The sequence below is a fragment of the Rhipicephalus microplus genome, chromosome 7, assembly GCF_043290135.1.
Source record: "Rhipicephalus microplus isolate Deutch F79 chromosome 7, USDA_Rmic, whole genome shotgun sequence".
NCBI lineage: Eukaryota > Metazoa > Arthropoda > Arachnida > Ixodida > Ixodidae > Rhipicephalus > Rhipicephalus microplus.
The window spans coordinates 88,842,807-88,861,448 of NC_134706.1; the positions used below are offsets into that span (position 1 = coordinate 88,842,807).

An 18,642-nucleotide genomic window follows, 5' to 3' on the forward strand; every position below is an offset into this window, starting at 1 on the left:
GGTATGCGGGGAGGCAAGGCATGCAAGAAAGACATTATATGAGGGTGCGCCATGACCTTGAGCATGCGTGATGAAATGCGAACTCTTTTTTTCTGCTGAATTTCTTACGTGTTAGTGTGGCTTCTTGGGTAACGTTCGGAGACTGTGGAGCATAGGGCCGGCACGTGGCAGCACTGGGTGGCAAGAAGTGCATCTGATGCAAACGCCACTTTTGATTTATGTCCGGTATTGGCCAATATGCAGCATGTTCGACGTCAAAGAGCAGGCGCTGGCCACTCTAAACAGAGTAAGAACGGCCCTTTGTATGATTAAAAGTGTAGAGTTTTCGACAACATTTACTAGGGAGAACTCTGGCGCTGTGATCGTTCAGTCGCTGTGGGAATGGTGGGTAGTACACAAGTGTGCCCAGTCTTCATGCTTGTGCGCTTTGAATGCACTCGTGGCTTCGTTTAGTGCTGTGTTTTGGTTGTTTCGAACTGGAAAGGGAACCTCCTGAGTTTTGTAAGCTCATTCGAACCTTTGAGCCTAAAAAGGTCAAGGCAGTAAAGTGATACAACTGAACATTTGCTAAACTTGGTCTTGCGGCAAAGCAGCTCCAGGCCTTGCGGAGCCAAACGGAGCCGAAGGTATGAAGCTTAGAAAAATCCCTGTGCTGCCCATCATTTCCTTGCTGGCCGAACCACCATGCGTTGTAGCTCCCGTAGACAATAGTGCTAGAGTTCCTTCCCTCTAGTGTATTTCTGGGAAAGTAAACTTGAAAAATGGGGGGGGGGGGCTAGAAGAAATGGCTACCTCGCCCACCAATTCCGAACTCCCTCTGCCTTACAAGACTGCAAGATTTGGCTGAGGTGGTCGTACGAGTGTCTGCTATCTTCAGGATGTTTTTTCTGACCAACCCGGTGGGGTGGTCCATGACATCTTTAACCGTAAAAGCACTAGATACTTCACCTCAATTTTGATTGTCGTGGTTGACAGGAAAACTAGTTTCCCAGTTACACAGCTACATGGTGGCCTTGCTGCTTTCATCTTCCTTTCATATTCATTGTAAAGAAAGTGCTTTGAAGTGACTGCATTTTGATCTGCTGGTATTTGGGTTATCAAACTACTGAGGAAAATCTTTGGTCTCATACGTGCAGGGGACCCAGGAGGCAGAGAGTGGCTGTAGCACATCCCAGGATGCAAAGCCCAGCTCAAGTCATGTCGTGAGTGATTCTTTACTGATCATAGAAAACAGGGTTGTCGAAGAATACACTTTTTACCAAAACACTTGCGAGGAATGGGAATAAAACAGAAAGAAGGAAGGGAAAACGGTGCAATACAAAAAGAAGAAAAGAAAAAAAAAGACAGATTCTGACTCTTGAAGAGTAGAAGTACTGGATCATTGTGGCAAGTGGCTTAAAACAGCCAGGCAATCAGGTTTGAATCTTCAAGGAAGGCGAGTTTGGCCGAAAGCGCAATGTAGTGGCAATCCTTGTGGCCATTAAGATGGAGGAGGTCCTGGAGGGTCGTACAGGGGGCGTTCGACATCGCCGTATGCCATGACGAGCCACTCCGTGTGTCAATTAGGAAAGGGCACTGGTAGACGAGATGGAAAACTGTTTACACTGTGCCATTGTCAACGCAGTTCAGTGCAGCCATGCTGTGTAGACTATGTTTGTGTTCTGTGGGCCACACAGAACCGGTCCTCAGAGCGAGAAGGAGCACACAATCAAGACGGGAGAATCTATAATTAGGAACTGGAGAGAGGGGTGTCCAGCGATGACTCGCACGTTAGGATGATCGCATGCTAGCTGATGACGAAAATTGATGCGTGCAGAGTCACACAACATGGCATAATCCGTCAGCGGGCTTGCAGTGGAGCTCGTCTGCTGCCGCGTTGTGTTCAATGCTAACGTGGGGCAAGAGCTACTGGAAGACGTCATAACAACTCTCTCAAAGCGCCAGGGATTTCCGGACGAGCGGTGGGCTGTAGCACTTTCTCGAGAGCTGGTTCAGAGTTGCAGGAAATAGCTGTGCTCGTGACATTCAGTGAGTCTTGAAGGAGATGAGCAGCCAGCTCCAGACCCACCAGTCCAGTCGCATAGCTCGGCATACTCACTCATGAGTACACTCACTCACACTCACGTGGGGAGTATGAAGGTGAGTGAGCACCCATGAGTGGACGTGCGTGTGAACTTGAGTGACTACTAATGAATGTGAATGGGTGTGAGTGTAAAAGTGAGTGAGTGCCCATGAACGTGAGTAATTATGAGTAAGAATAGTCGTAAGTATGAACGTAAGTGAGGACCTATGTTTGTGAGTAGGCGTCAGTATGAACGTGAGTAAGTGCTTATGCTGTATTACGTGAGTGAGTACTCACGAGTGTGAGAAGTCGTGAGTATAATCGTGAGTGAAGGCCGGTCAGTGTGAGTAGGCGTGAGTATGAACGTGAGTGAGTACCCGTGAGTGTGAGTAGTGTGAGTATGAACGTGAGTGAGGAGCTGTGAGTGTGAGTAGACGTGTGTATGAATATGAGTGAGTGCGAAGGCTGAAAAATTTGTGGTGAGTGTGTATTACTTAGTTGTTTTTTGAAGTGCCAACCTATGTTCAGCTTGTGGGGATCTGAGGCGCGCCCGCGACTATTTAGCGGGCATTTTGCCGAACGGCCACACCGTTTTGCTTTTTCTGCACTGGTAACGCCCCGTGGCGATAGATGGCGCCACGTGCGGGCGCGGCACTAGTTACGTGCGGGCGCGGCACTAGTTACGTGCGCGCCGAGGTAGCTCTCTCCTCCACGGTCAGCGCCAGGTAAGCACGTGTTTCCTTCGTCCGCATCTTCTTTGGGAATTGCCGGACTGTAGCCTGCCTGGGATGGCCTTTGGCACCTCGGCAGGCGTGTTTACTTGAGTGCTAACTCCGGTATCGTACGCTAAGGCATCAGCGGTGCCTAGTGCTTGAAGTGGTCGTACCACACCAAGCCGCACTTGCCGTAGGCCCAAGCGTACGAAGTTTGCCCTAACACTCGCGACCAGACCCAGTGGCCATCGTGAAAGTTCGCAGCATAGCCGCGAGGGGCCTTTTCCCGACCAGCGTGTCAAAGCTCGCCATTTCCAGCTGCGACGTGCTCGCGGTTTCCCCTTATTGTGAACGTCCGCGTGCGGGTGCTTTTCTCTGCGCGTCCCGGGAGCGGACGTTGTACTGTTGTTCGGGGTGCCGCCAAAGGCAATAAAGTGTTGTGTATTTTGTATTTGAACACTGTCTGTTTTGCCGCGCCGCGCTAAACTCCTTATTAGATGAGCGCGCGCGGAGCAGTGCGCTACACGTGAGTAGGTGACGAAGTCGCGGCCCTGTGGCTCGCTAAGCGTGAATCCGCGGTGATCATCTGCTACGGTGAGTAGCGGGGGTCACCATAAGCTGTAGTGGCAGAAGCACAGTAGCTGACGCATCACTCGAGTTCAGTACCGAGCTTGGGATCGATACAGGCTGCCGTAGCATAGCGGTCCTGCGGTACAGAGCTGCCGGAGAAGACGTGGGTCCTCCCGGTGAGGTCCTAGTGAATCCACGTTGTGACTTCTTACCCGACAGCACAGCCGGGGTTGCTGCACTTGGAGTGGACACCAGTGAGCTTGAAGAAAACTGGCAGGGGCTTACAGCAATGAGGGTCGGGCCATCATGCAAGAGGCGTCAGTTTGTTGACCACAGTGCTATCGTAGAGGTTGAGGATACGGCCGACGTGCGAGTTGGGAACTACATGAACTCGGGCACAAAGGGGGCCAGCGTCTGGGGACTGGTGAAGGTGCTCCATGTCGCACAGGGCACGCAGGTAAACTGGTAATGAAACAGGCCACGCGCAAGCTTTGGCAAGTGTTCCTGCCACACGAAAACTGTAAGGAAATCCGTGGCATATGCTGATAACTTGGAGGTAAGCGCGTTCCAGTGCACGCAGTTGCACTTGATGAACACTGCATAATGGAACGACGTAGCGCACTAACGGAAGTGCATTGCCTCGTAGATGGTGCACGCAAATGAAGGGGGAAGCCGTCAGCACGGGTGAGGACCCAGCGAACACAGGTTTTAACACGAAAAGTGTCTTGGCGAATGCGTTTGACAGCGCACGGAGCTTCGCCAGGTGATCGGTGCACCGTGAAGTAAGAGGCACAGGAGATGGCAGCGCAGAGCAGCTCTAGTGTGGACAACGAATGCCTCAGTCTTCGTGGGAGAGAGGGCCAGGCCGCTGCCCTCCAAAAAAGCGGCGACACAACCAAGAGCTGCCTGAATGTGTTCATTCTTAACACTACAATTCGATGGCACAGGTCACGAAGAGAGAAGCAAATGCCTGTTCATTGGTGGTTGCACAGTCGTCGTACATGACGTCGGCAAACAGCACCCATTCGGTTATACTATAGCCGTAGCATTTCAAAATAAGTGGAATGCTGAAATAATCTGTTTCTTCTGATTAGTTGCCAATCTAAGAATTCGGAGTAATCCAAACTAATTCGGGTATTCACAACGCCGTACCGGATCTACAAGTTTTGAAGTTTTGTGACATTGAAATTGTCAACTAAAATTGAGCAACCACGTGGGAGTATTGGTCTCACTTCATTAAAAAAGCATCCCAGTCTTATGGTTCCTTTTTTTTAAAGAACTAAAATAAATCTGAGGCAAAATTTTCCTGTAACTGTGAAGAAGGCGACGCAAACTAGGGGCCAAGGGTGTGAGGATGGTGCGTGATTTGGCATTGCAGGACAAGATTTCTCAATTAAAGTAAATAAGTAGGTGTGGCTACTGCATGATTCTGAAAATTTATTCAAATGAAGAAAAATTCAAAGCGACATGTGCATATTTACAGCTCTAATTGTTATGTACACAGACAAGTTGTACTATCTGCATCAAATGAAACCCTAACAGCGGCAAGCCTTGCGATGGCATAGTGCGGGCCGTCCACTTATCATCATAGACAGGCATGCATATATATGCACAGAGCTACCAAAGAGGATGCGCGCCTGTCAATTGTGGTAACTAGACGGCGTGCACTATACTACTGCGAAGGCTTGCCTCTGTTTGGGTTTCATTTGACCATAATACATTAAATAAACCAAGGTAAACCAAACAAATAAATTCTCACGCCAGCTACAACATGTTTTGCCTTTCTCGGCTTTTCTGCACTTGCTTATTCCTTAGTTGCCGACTACCGTATTTACTCGTATAACCCTTGCACTTTTTTTCGCACCAATTTGATGAAAAGTTGCAGGAAAAGAGAATTACCGTATTTTCCGGTGTATAAGGCGCACCTTTGTATAAGACGCACCCCCCAGTTTTCGCAAGTTTTCATGCAAAAATTAATATATAAGACGCACCTACATTCACTCACTTTCCGCAAAGAAACTTCATAACGTGCAGTTGAGCGAGCATTGTAAAATGCCGTACTTACGTTTCTGAGCGCCAGTCCATAAGAAAACTTATACTACACCGAATTTGTGAGAAAAAAATAATGCGCACCCACTGAAACGTTCCGCACGACTGCAGGAAAACACTTTATTCCTCAAAGTCCTCGTCCTCCGACGCGCTTTGGAATAGTTCAGCGAGCTCTGGCGGCAGTGACGCTGGGACTTCCTCTGTTTCCTCTTCGGAATCGCTGCTGCTGCTGCTGTCGTCGTCGTCGAGGCCAAGGGCTGAGGATGCTAGCAGGCCTGCCTTGCGGAACCCCGCAGTTACGGTGGCCTGTGACACCGCACACCAGGCTTCGCGCACCCACTTTGCGACCTCGCAAAACGAAGCACGCCTCATGCGTCCAGTTGCGGTATAGCTATGCTCGCCGTCGGACATCCATGACTCCCACAGGCGCCGCAGAATAGCCTTGAAACTGCGGTTCACCGAGATGTCCAACGGCTGAAGCATTTTTGTCATCCCGCCTGGGATAACCGCAGCGGTGCAGTTTTTTGCCTTGATGCGCTTCAAAGTGAGCTCCGTTATATGCGCCCGCATGCTATCCAATACCAGGAGGCCCTTCTTCGCATGAAAGAAACCGTCCAGTCGCTTAGAAAAGCATTTTTCAAGCCACTTGCCCATCATCTCTTAGTTAATCCAGCCTTTCACGTTCGTTTCTATGACGACACCAGGCGGGAAAGACTCTTTCGGCATCGTCTTCCGCTTGAATATAATCATTGGCGGAAGTTTTTGCCCGTCGGCGCAACATGCCAGCACAACCGTGAAGTGCGCTTTTTCGTGGCCGGTAGTTTTGATGGTGACAGACTTGTCACCTTTCGGTGCCACACTCCTTTCCATTGGAATGTCAAACGTAAGTGGCACCTCGTCCATGTTTATTATATGGCTGTTGCCGATGCCATCGTCTTCAATGGCTTTCTCAACGAAAGCCTGGAATCTTTCAAGCTTGTCCTTGAAATCTACTGGCAGATTCTGGCACATGCTTGTGCGGGCCCTCATCGCCAGCGCTTTGCGGCGCATAAATCTGGAGCACCAGGACGGCCCGCCAACAAAATCAACGGCGCCCACCTCCTTAGCTAGCGCCTGTGCTTTGAGACGCAGCTGCACCGTTGACATCGCCCTACCTTGGGCACGCTGCTCCAGTATCCATGAGTGCAGACGTCCCTCAAGGTCTGGCCATCGCGCTTTCTTGCCGCGGTCAGCTTTCTTGTCACTCTTCATGGCCTGAAGCTAATCAGTCGACTGTCGCCATGTGCGGACCATCTTCTCCGTGACGTCGAAATGACGGCACGCTGCCCGGTTTCCGTAGTCCTCTGCATACTTCACAGCAGCAAGCTTAAACTTCGCCGTGTAACTTTTCCGTTTAGCCGGCATACTGCAGGTTAAGGTAACAAAGGCGCGGACCAACCGAACGAATGAAGTTGCAAATGGCGACTAGTCCAACTCGCTGAACGACAGCGTAGCGGTAGTAGCCGCAGTAGCGGCCGAATTCGAACCAAACCGCCGAACCCGTCGCGCACCTATCGCCATCTTACGCCGATTTCACTCACTGAGTACAGCTCTCTATGGTACAGCCTCCGAAACTTGCGCAGCTTCAGTGAGCTGAGAACTCGCACGACGACATACTTTTTTAAATTTTTCCGTTTTATGTACTTTGGTTTTGTTTTAAAACTGTAGTACCGGCACGTTGAGTGTTCGTTATTATAATTATGATGCATAATTCGCATTGGACTGCTCTAGTGGTTTAAAAAAAAAGACTGATGAGCATCAACACGAGTTTCTACCAAAAAACTACCAAAAAAAGTGCGTATAAGACGCACCGTTGTATAAGACGCACCTCCGAAAATTTTGGAAAAAAACAGCGTCTTATACACCGAAAAATCCGGTACGCGAGGAAAAGTTTTCACAAAAATACGTACGGTGTGGAAAAAAAAAAGAAGTGGCCGCATATCGGGGTTCTCACACTAGCAACTAACTACACGCTTTAAGAAGTACTAACCAAAACTTACCTTAACAATAAAACTACAGATTCAACACAAGGCAAGATTCATTTGAGACACAAAAGCTGCAAGCAAATAGTAGAGTTCTGGAATACTGTACGCAAAGCTTGAAGGTGTGACATTAGTGTTTGTCACTCAAAGGGAGCCCGCAAAAGGTTCGTGTACGACATTAACCTTGTGCTGATGGCCGTATACACTCAAACCTCGTTGTAACGTAACGGGATATAACTAAATATTGGATATAACAAAGTAAATAAATTCCCCTTGAAAGGTGGTTTTGGGACGTTAAACCCCACATCAATCAATCAATCAAATTCCCCTTGAAAGCTCCGTTGAGAAGCATGCATTTTAAACCTCGTTGTGGAAGTAAAATCGACCTGTACATGGATATAACGAACTAAATTAGTCTATCAAATAGTCTATAAAAAAAAACGACCATAGTTTGTTAAGTATATTGTTTCCTGCGGAGTTTGATGCTCATTCGGCGCGGCTCTTTCAAAACTCCAACACCGGCCTTACAGCCACGCCACGTGCTGCCGAGAGAGCCGTTCTCCTCACACAGCCAGCGGAGAGGATTCAGAAAGCGCTCAGCGGGTCACATGACCGAGAAGTGGCACCGCGGTGCAAAGTGATTTTTCTCTCACTTACGCGCCTTAAAGAAGATGGCAAAGACACTTCTAACACCGTGGGCAACGACTGCGTCTCCGCTGCTACCCTCTGCAGCGCGTCGCAGATTGACATTTGAGAGAGAGAAAACAATCCCCCACAGTTTTTTTCATCCTTTTCTTCTTTTCCTTCTTCGCGCAATATTGAGAAGTGCCGCCGCGGGATTGGGCATAATGCTGAGAGCATTTTCGGAGCGCGGTATGTTCGAATTAATCGTTACAAGTGCTTCCGCGTTTGAATTACAGGGTGTTTTAGCCCATTGGAATACACTTAACTTTGACCGGGCCTCTGTGTGAGTTCGAATCAAGCGTGTTCGACTTAATGAGATTCGACTATGTTTATTTTTTGTCGCATGCGTGGTCACGTAAAGGTACGTCGGGCCCCGAGGCGGTTTCCTTCTTTGCATGCTCATAGGTGTGCGCCCATCTGAGCATACATTGCCACAAACTGTTATAATTGATATAACAAAATAATAAATATAACGAAATAATTGTGGCTCCCCTTCAATTTCAATATAACGAGGTTTGAGTGTAACACGTATGGTGACCCCGCTCCTAACTGCAGCGGCCGATCACCGCGGGTTCACGCTTAGCGAGCCACAGGGCCGCTACTCCGTTTACTCGCGTGTAGCGCACCGCTCCGCGCGCGCTCAACTGATAAGGCGTTTAGCGCGGCGCGGCAAATAGACAGTGTTCTAATGTAACAGTACACAACACTTTATTGCCTCTGGCGGCACCCCGAACAACAGCACAACGTCCGCTCCCGGGACGCGGGTAGCAAAGGCACCCGCACGCGGACGTTCACAATAAGGGGAAAACCGCGAGCACGTCGCAGCTGGCAATGGCGAGCTTTGACACGCCGGTCGGGAAAAGTTCCCTCGCGGCTATGCTGCGCACTCTCACGATGGCCACTGGGCCTGGTCGCGAGTGTTAGGGCAAACCTCGTACGCGTAGGCCTACGGCAAGTGCGGCTCGTTGTGGTACGACCACTTCAAGCACTAGGCACCGCTGTGGGCTTAGCGTACGCTACCGAAGCTAGCACTCAAGTAAACACGCCTGCCGAGGTGCCCAAGGCCACCCCAGGCAGGCTACAGTCCGGCGATTCCCAAAGGGGACGCGGACGAAGGAAAACACGTGCTTACCCGGCGCTGTCCACGGAAAAGAGACCGCTCCATCGGCGCGCGCGTGCTCGCACGTGGCGCCATCTATCGCCACGTGGTGTTAACAGAGCAGGAAAGCGAAAGGGTGTGGCCGTGTGGCGGAATGCCCGCGAAATGGTCGCAGGCGCGCCTCAGATCCCCACATCCTCCTCTCCTTAATTCACCCTATATACCGGTCTGCAAAGGCAGCCGGTCGTCGCCCATGCATGCAAAGGCGTCATGCAATGGGCAACAGCTAGCCTCAGCCTCGCTCTGCAACTGCTGCTGAAGAAAAAAAATAAACAACACAAGAATACACTTGACAAATACAAGGGCTCCGCGGAAGAGGGGTAACGGGAGTTCATGCTGCTCACGCAAGAGCGCGTCCACGGCTCGGAGGGGCAGCGTCACGTAATAATGTCTGACTTGGGTGATTGCGTGGATGCGAGAGTTCAAGAGGAGGGTTCTGGTTGAGGCCTTCATGCGAGGAACGGGCTCACCTTCGTTTCGTCGATGTTGACGACAGCCCTGCGAGTCCGACGAACGCCGCCTCGGTGGATGTTCGGATGGACCTCGCTGCGACAGCCGGCCCTTCTGCTGGAATAATGGTTGCCAAATCCATTGGCTGCGAGGCGTCCTGCGGCGTCGGTCGAGTCGTGCACAGCGTCTGCGACAGCTGGCCTCGTGCAGGTCTCCGAACACCTCCAGAGTCCAAAGTGGTGTAGGGGTCGGTGGCTTCCTAAGTTGTCGCCACACGCACACACACACGCACACACACCTCCGATGGTCGGGTCTCTCCAAACGCGCACCACAAGGGAAGCGCAGAGTGTCATTTGTCACTCTCCCCACGCTAAAGCATCAATTCACAATCCCCTCCTCCAGTGAGAAGAAAAAAAAGAAAAGACGGAAAAAAAAACATCAAGTAAACAACACTCAAATGACAATCAGCTGCAGTAACTGGGCGGAACAGACTTCTTTGCAAGCACTGGCTGTAAAGAAGTTAGCTAATTGAGGCTAGAAAGTAAAAATGAGGGCCTTCGGTTGCGGAAAAAGTCCGCCGTCCGGCGGGAAATCACAAAGGTGACCGCTTCCTCAGCTTATACCGGTGCGGGGTCCGAATGCGGTCCGCCGCTCCGGGTGTGCCCGTTGCTTGCGCGAAGTGCCGCAGGGCACTGGCGCAAGCTCGTCAGACCATGACAAAGGGCTTCAGGTCTGCGATGTGGGCACGGCTGAGTTTTCCCAAAGGGGATCCTTCAGCTAGTACGCGCCACGGACGCTCACTGACAATCGGTTTATAAGACCGGGCGGCTTTCCAACCCTTGGCTCAACCGTTTGTCAGACGTGGCAGGCACGGAATAGCGATAAAAGCCACGCTTCGTGCCGGGCCAGGTCACAACATTGCTCAGTTTGCAAAGACTTTCGAGCCACTCAGGTGACCGGCTATGGGTTCGTCGTGAGAGGATCGCAACAGTGCGGCTCTCAGACTTTTGGGCATAACCACCTTAAACGGGTCTATGGACTCGTCGTCAGTGGCTATATACTTCAGCAGGAGCCCGTCATGGTCCAGCAAAATGAATCCGCCGGAGACTCAGCGACACACGCTGTTTCAGCCCCCTAATCGCGCCCGCCGCAGAACAAGCAGCGTAACGGCGCGCCTCTCAAGACGGTTTAACGGCGCCCGCCACAAAGCAAGCAGCGTATACGGCGCTCCGTCCCTCCGAGACTCGAAACGGAATCACTCTGCTAAGCCTTCAGTAGCTCTTCGCTGCCGAAAGCAACTCCCATTCTCCCAAATGGGGGGAGTCTAGCTCAGTCGGTAGAGCATGAGACTCTTAATCTCAGGGTCGTGGGTTCGTGCCCCACGTTGGGCGCCAGTATGGTGACCCCGCTCCTAACTGCAGCGGCCGATCACCGCGGGTTCACGCTTAGCGAGCCACGGGGCCGCTACTCCGTTTACTCGCGTGTAGCGCACCGCTCCGCGCGCGCTCAACTGATAAGGCGTTTAGCGCGGCGCGGCAAATAGACAGTGTTCTAATGTAACAGTACACAACACTTTATTGCCTCTGGCGGCACCCCGAACAACAGCACAACGTCCGCTCCCGGGACGCGGGTAGCAAAGGCACCCGCACGCGGACGTTCACAATAAGGGGAAAACCGCGAGCACGTCGCAGCTGGCAATGGCGAGCTTTGACACGCCGGTCGGGAAAAGTTCCCTCGCGGCTATGCTGCGCACTCTCACGATGGCCACTGGGCCTGGTCGCGAGTGTTAGGGCAAACCTCGTACGCGTAGGCCTACGGCAAGTGCGGCTCGTTGTGGTACGACCACTTCAAGCACTAGGCACCGCTGTGGGCTTAGCGTACGCTACCGAAGCTAGCACTCAAGTAAACACGCCTGCCGAGGTGCCCAAGGCCACCCCAGGCAGGCTACAGTCCGGCGATTCCCAAAGGGGACGCTGACGAAGGAAAACACGTGCTTACCCGGCGCTGTCCACGGAGAAAAGACCGCTCCATCGGCGCGCGCGTGCTCGCACGTGGCGCCATCTATCGCCACGTGGTGTTAACAGAGCAGGAAAGCGAAAGGGTGTGGCCGTGTGGCGGAATGCCCGCGAAATGGTCGCAGGCGCGCCTCAGATCCCCACACACGGAATCATCCGCATTCACCTTCTGACGAAATAAAGCTTTACCGTCCATCCCCAGTCTTATGCTTACGAAAGGCCCAGTGCGTCTTGGTGACTCGGCAGTCTGTGCTGCCGACAGTAGCGAACACAAAACTTGTTGACTTAAAAGTGCCTACCGGCACACCTGTTTAGTGCATTGTTTAGTGCATGATCAATCACTTTCAATTCGAAAGCAGCCGTGCGGCTTCTGTATCGCCCCATAGAGGAACCACAGAACGGACACAACAAACACTATGGAGGAAGACGTGACGTACACTAACACGCTGAAACTACCACAACGCGCAATTGCCACTTTGGCTTGGCTTGGCATGAATTGGGGCTCCATGCATTGATAGTACACCTAATACTTAAGAGATGGCGCCAAGCTGTCGTGCACTATCATCATCAGTTGTTGGAAGGAGCAGACAATAAAGCTGCAATTTTCGGGGGTGTGGTAACTAGGCGCGAAAGAAAAAAACCACTATTTTTGTTGAGGTACGAAAATTATGCGAGTGCGAGAAATACACGAGTGAATATGGTATACAGGCGCATGTGGATACATATCTAATAGTGGAGCAGATTTCCAATGACAGTACTTTGATTCATTACTGTGCTTCCTGCAAATGAACAGGGCAGGGTTTCTTCATAGCGTTTTCAGAGAGTAGATGTGCTGAGTAACTCGTGACATATCTGCCGTATTCTCTTCTGTCCGAGGTTTCTGTTCTTCGATTCGTAGCCCGGAGCACCTTCAAAAATAGACGGGAGAGCGTCCTTGGCAGGCCCAGTTCTTCTCTTTCCCGACATTAAAACAGGACCGTCGATCTCAGCTGACTGTCTGTTGAAGACGAAAATGGGAACAAAGCATCTTTCGCACACACGATGTATCCTTTGTTGCACACAGTCTTTTCATGGTATTGGGTGAAGACTCTTTCACGCTCATCAGTCTGGCGCATCATCTGTCTGCATGTGGATAATGAATACGCAATCCGGCTCTCCCCACAAAGCCTTCCCTCCACATTGTTCGTTTACCTAAAGTAATTCTTGCACGGTGAGGAAGGCAGAACATTAAAGAGCCAGATGACCCGTTGCAGTGCAAGAAGTAGAAGTCTCCGCAGTTTGATACACAAGAGATGTGAAAACATCGAAGGAAGGGAATAATATTTCAGATCATATAGGACACAGATTTTTAGTACTCGCAGTTTGAAACAGGAGAATTTAGGGCTAAGTTTGGGTCATATCAGTGTCATTTTGGCTCAGATGTGTATATCAGAGCCAACATTATCTCTTTACGCCATATTCGACGCAGCATGACTTGGTTATCTCAAGCACGTGCTCTTGCGAGTCATTATTGATTGATAAGTGGGGTTTAACACCCCAAAACCACTATATAATTATTAGAGACGCCGCAGTGGAAGGCTCCGGAAATTTTGACCACCTGGGGTTCTTTAACGTGCATCCAAATCGGAGCACACAAACCTTCAGCATTTTCGCCTTTATCGAAAATGCAGCCGCTGCAGCCGGGATTTGATCTCGCGACCTGCGGGTGAGCAGCCAAGTACCTTAGCCACTGGACTACCGTGGTGGGGCTTGCGAGTCAATATCATACTAAAACGAAAATTGATGACACATTCTAACCAATGAGTACTGAATGTTTGGTTTACTGCCAAATATGCTTTTGGAGTGAACTGAATCCACCATTTTGTCCTGTCTCAAGATCTGTCCCAAAAGATCGAACGGGGGCTCCTCTGCCGCATATTCTATGAGTGGTGATGTTCGACTGCTCTTAACGTCATCTTCAGTAGCTTAAGCCTCGGTTGCTCGTTAACACCGGACATGCCTTGACTGTTTCATTGCATGTGTTTTTGCAGGTGACGCTCTACACGAGCCGCCGGAAGAGGAACCGCTACAAACGGTCCCTGGATCCCAACTTGCGACACGAGCCCTGGAGAGCGGTGGAAGATATCATGCTGCTCATCGCCGTTAGGCTCCATGGGGACACTGACTGGACTGAGGCAGGCAGCTCTTTTTCTTGCATTCGCTGTAAGCCAGTATGCGCTGTCAGTGTGCTGGACATTTGAGATGCAGGTGTGTGTTTTAGTATTTGCTGTAATAATTTAAGCAAGTGACCCCTCCTGTTATGGTGAAAGATAATCAGACAAGATATGGAGGGGTGGCCTTTGCTGAGTTATACCCTTGGCACACGGCCACCACCAGGAGTTTGACGGAGATGGACTTTCTTTGTGCTTTCTTATTAACACCTTGTCACACGGCAATGACAAGGTGTTAATAGTTGCTGCGAGGGGCTCTTCGGCGCTGTTTGATTTTTGCATAAGTATCCTCATTTCATCTGTAGTTGCTTTTTTTTTTGGAAATCTTCATCATGCAGTTTTTACAAAAACTTACTGTTTAGTAGGTGTGAAGCAAACAAAGCACTGAAGATTGTTTTAAATTAAAACACATGCGCTAAATGTAGCCATGCTGGCAGCGACACTGGCCACTTCATGCCTATTGTTATGTTTGTTTACAATTTCACCGTGCTCGACGACTAGTTGTTTCTGTACAGAAGTTCTTGCGGCTCCCAGGTGACTCGTGTAAGCTATGTAGCATGAGACACGCCACCTTAGAGCATATTTTATGGGAATGCACGCAGATACAGGACGCCAATGCAGTCTCCCCAGAACAGCTTGGGGCGCGGTGGAGAGCCGCGCTGATATCTCAGATCGGGCAGATCAAATATGGGCCATTCAGCGAGCACGGGAGGCGGCTGAGAGCCGGGGTCTCTCCACCGCCCCTGGCGCGGCTTAGGGCCCATGCCTCAATCTACTGGTTAAATAAAGTTTGCTCACTCACTCACTCCTTGCCTCGTGAATGCACATCTTGTCTTCTGTATACTGCACTATGTCTTCAGCTGGTGAGGATGACGCAGTGCTGTCAGTCATTCCTCTCTCGGCCAAATGCAAACACGACGACCACAACAGCCGCACACACAGACCAAATATCCCTGCCCGACTCGCGAGGCACAATGTGGAGGGCATCGGTATAGAGAGTAGCAGCACTCCGGAGGGCGTGTATATATATATGTGACGTAAGAAGGTAGCGATGGTTGGTAGAAGCCGATGAAGAAGTGCTTAATTTAATGGAATAAATGTGGCATATGAGCCAGGCCACGTCGTCCATTCATCATAGCGTCACACGAGTCGACAGGATAAATACCTGGCAGCCACTTCATCAACCGACCATCATCATCGAACGCCTCAGCAAGACGCAGTGACCGAACGTGGACCACTCAAGTGCATGCCAACTCTACACCATGACCAGCATCATGACAGTCCCATCACCTGACCTTGACATCCTCAAGTACACCGGATCAGCGGACAACGGACCCGTACAGGACTGGTTCTACCTTTTTAAGCTCCACGCCGCAGCTGCATCATGGTCGGAACAGGAGATGATGGCCAATTCACTGACTACATCTCCGGTGAGGCATTTAGGTTTTACTTGACACACATATTCGAAAACGACGAATCGTGGCAAAAGATCAAAGAAGAGATGATCGCCCGTTTTTGCGACTATGATGAAGACTTTCTTATTGCCAACCATCTGGAAACAATCGCACTCGGCCGGCACAGTCAAACGCACTGCTCACGCATTGGGACACCAAGAATGTATCGGCCTTTGAAACAAGACCAATTAAAGCACCCTCTAACTGAAAGGCAGCCAGATCTGTTTACAGAAAGAGTGCACCCTCCACCGCACCACGTTTTGCAATTGCCCGATCGAAAACCAACCCATCACTGCACCGTAGCACTCACGTTAGGGAGCCACCCTGTGCACTGTACTCTTCATCTCGTGCACTTCGACCACCTCCTGCTTTTCCGTCGCTTGACTCTTCAGTTGCTCACAACGCTCGCCTCGCATCTCACAGTCTCACTACGGTTGATATAAAGGTGAGAAACTCGGAAGATACTCAGCCAGGCTCTGGCCCTTCTGTGCAGATACATGTGCCAGAACAGCTTGCATCGTTAGTTGCACCGAAAGAGGGCCATTCACAACTGAAATCTGACCGAGCCACGCCTGTTGCGGTGTCGCCGTCCTGTGCGCAGCCACCTGAAACTCCAAATACAGAAGGCTGAGACGCATCGAACGTCGCACGCTACCAGGTGGAAGAACCACTCATTGTGAACAGCGAAGAAGAAGCCCCTGTTGAACTACCTGTCAACTCTGAATGTTTTTCCTCGCAAGACTTCATTTCTACGACACCGCAGACTTGCCAAAATCTGCAGTTCGAACCTGGTGATGCCTTGTCACCTGTGGTAGCGTCATGCAGTACTCGCCAATTCAAGAGTCGAACCAATTCAGAAGTACATCATACATCAAACCCCGTACGCAGTTGTCTTTCTGAAGCATCCGTAATGAACGTCACAGAAGCCTCTGAAGAGCATGCTAGCAAAGATGGCGCACCACGAACCATGCCAGATAAACAAGACACCAGTTCACAGTGCACCAGCTGTCTACAGGACACGTCAACTTGCGAAAGAAATGAATGTCCAATTCTGCAAGAGGCTTCACTACAGTCATCTCTTGAGCAATATCAGCAAAGCAAGCAAAGCCAAGCCCACAAACTCATGCGACAACGAGAGAGACTGCAACGAAGGCATCGACGAACGCGAAATTCAACTGAAGCACACTCATCAAATGAATAGCAGTGGAAAATAAGATCTCCAACCCAAAGACTATTCCAAGACGTCAAATTTTCTCGCACAAAGGAAAGAAGCCACAGACAGCCAGAGATGCTCCCTGCGCCTGCAGTTACACAGACCGCAACACCACGGAAAACGCCAAGAAAGATGCGGAAGCACTTTTTGCATACCTCCAGCACTCAGGCATCACGCCATCACAATCTGTCAAGAAGCACACATTCTAGAAGCAAAGCATCTGTCGCAGCCACGACTCAGAATCCAATGCATGAGACATCCGACCTTCTAACGCTACAAGGACTCCCAACCTTGTTCGTTCCTCACTACTAACCAAGCTGTGTCATCATCATTTTCCACGCTGAAGGCATGGTTATGCTCTCCAGAACACAACAGCCAACCTGCCCCACCTGAGGTCTTTTCGATATCACGGGACTGCGTTTCCTTTGAACGTTTTTGTGCAAGTGCATGGAACTCCTGCATTTTCTGACATTTTTTTTTCATTATGAGACTCCACTTGTTCATGCTTTGTAGATTCTAGCCCGTGCATTCTTTCGGGGGGAGAGGGAATAATGTGACATAAGAAGGCAGCGATGGTTGGTAGAAGCCGATGAAGAAGTGCTTAATGGAATAAACTTGATGTATGAGCCAGGCCACGTCGCCCATGCATCATAGCGTCACATATATATGTGGGTGCGTGTGTGCATGTGTGTGTGTGAAGAAACCTGCGTTATGAATGAGTACTATAACGAAAGAACGTTTAATATTGCCAAAATGTAATATTGTTTTCACTGTGGCAATTTAGTGCTCGAAACTTTTTTTGCTGACCTGCAGACTACTGGTGGCGAGAGTACCTCGTTCCGCTGCAAAGGGAGATCGCCGAACTTCCTTTGCGAAATGCTTCATTTACCTTCATTTGTGTAAGGGTGGCTGTACAACACGAACTGCATCTTCATTGCCATAAGGACGAGGGAGTTGAATGGTGTTTGCAAGTGCCCGTGTGACAGGGGTATTAGATACCAAAATTCAAGGGGGTGGTGGAAGAATTGGTAGGATGCGCTTCCAATGAAACGCTTTATTGAGTACGCATGCATTTACTGTTTTTACTCAGCCAAAGAAGATCCTTGTGTCAAATTTGATGTGTTATGACAGAGGAAAAAGACATTTTTCCAATGATGCGGCAGTGTGTGACAACTTAGAATGTAATGCTGTGGCACCAGAGTGTAAGAGTACGAAGAAATCATGCTTCACCAATAATCTCTCAGGACTTCGGCTCTTGGAAACTCCTGCTGCAGGAATATATAGCAAAGGACAGGTTCCAAAAAAGTTCCGAGAGGGGAGGGGGGGGGCACTTGCTCGGGATATTATGGTAATTTTTCTGGTAATAGTCGGCTTTAGTCCTTTCATAAAAATGATGGATTATTAGGCCCATCCACTATTTGTTTTCTGGTCACATTTTTTTTGAGCAGAGAAAAATAATACTGTTGACAATGGTCCTGAAACAAAGCACGTCAAACAATCATCAAACATGGGACACTCAAAGCTCATTATAAAGAAGTAGCATCTTACAAGAGAACAAGTTCGTTATATCTGAAAATTCTTTATAAAGGTTTTTCCTAACACTGTGTCTTTTGGAGGACAATTTTTCATTTACTTCATTATGAGCAAAAATTTTTTTATCCGTGTTCATTATATTGAAGTACGAGTGTATTGCCATGGCCTCCGAGATGGTAGGCGCGCGGCATGTTTCTCTCCGGCCGTCCCAATCGCACGCAGAGAGCGTGTTTCCAGAGGTGGGCATGGCCCACTCTTTTCTCAGCACCGTGGCGCTCCTTCGTATAGTCGAAAAATTTGCCGCGCTGCTGGCAAAGCTTGCATGTGGCGAGAAAAAAATGGTTTTGCACTTTTATATAACTTGCACTTATTTGGGGATGTCAGGCCAAGGTGTACAAGAGGCAAAGTCAATGCTTGGGTGCATATATTCTCAAATGGGCTTTTTACGCTGCCCTTATTAGAGCACTTATAACTGCGATGCCTCTGCAAGAGATCCGCATGTGCTGGAA

At 49.8% G+C, this 18,642-nt stretch overlaps 1 protein-coding gene and 1 non-coding gene across 12 annotated transcripts in view; both read left to right on the plus strand.

Moving 5' to 3' along the window:
* The window catches only part of LOC119180354 (uncharacterized), a 73,075-nt gene that overhangs the window by 8,400 nt on the left and 46,033 nt on the right, over window positions 1–18,642 (plus strand). For all 11 annotated transcript variants that reach the window (XM_075869451.1, XM_075869452.1, XM_075869445.1 and 8 more), the window contains 2 exons: window positions 1,137–1,202; window positions 13,754–13,897. In XM_075869451.1, the coding sequence (XP_075725566.1) occupies window positions 1,137–1,202; window positions 13,754–13,897 (210 nt within the window). The remainder of the gene's footprint in view (window positions 1–1,136; window positions 1,203–13,753; window positions 13,898–18,642) is intronic.
* TRNAK-CUU (transfer RNA lysine (anticodon CUU)) lies at window positions 11,027–11,102 on the plus strand. Its single transcript has one exon. It is a non-coding gene; the product is annotated as a tRNA-Lys (tRNA).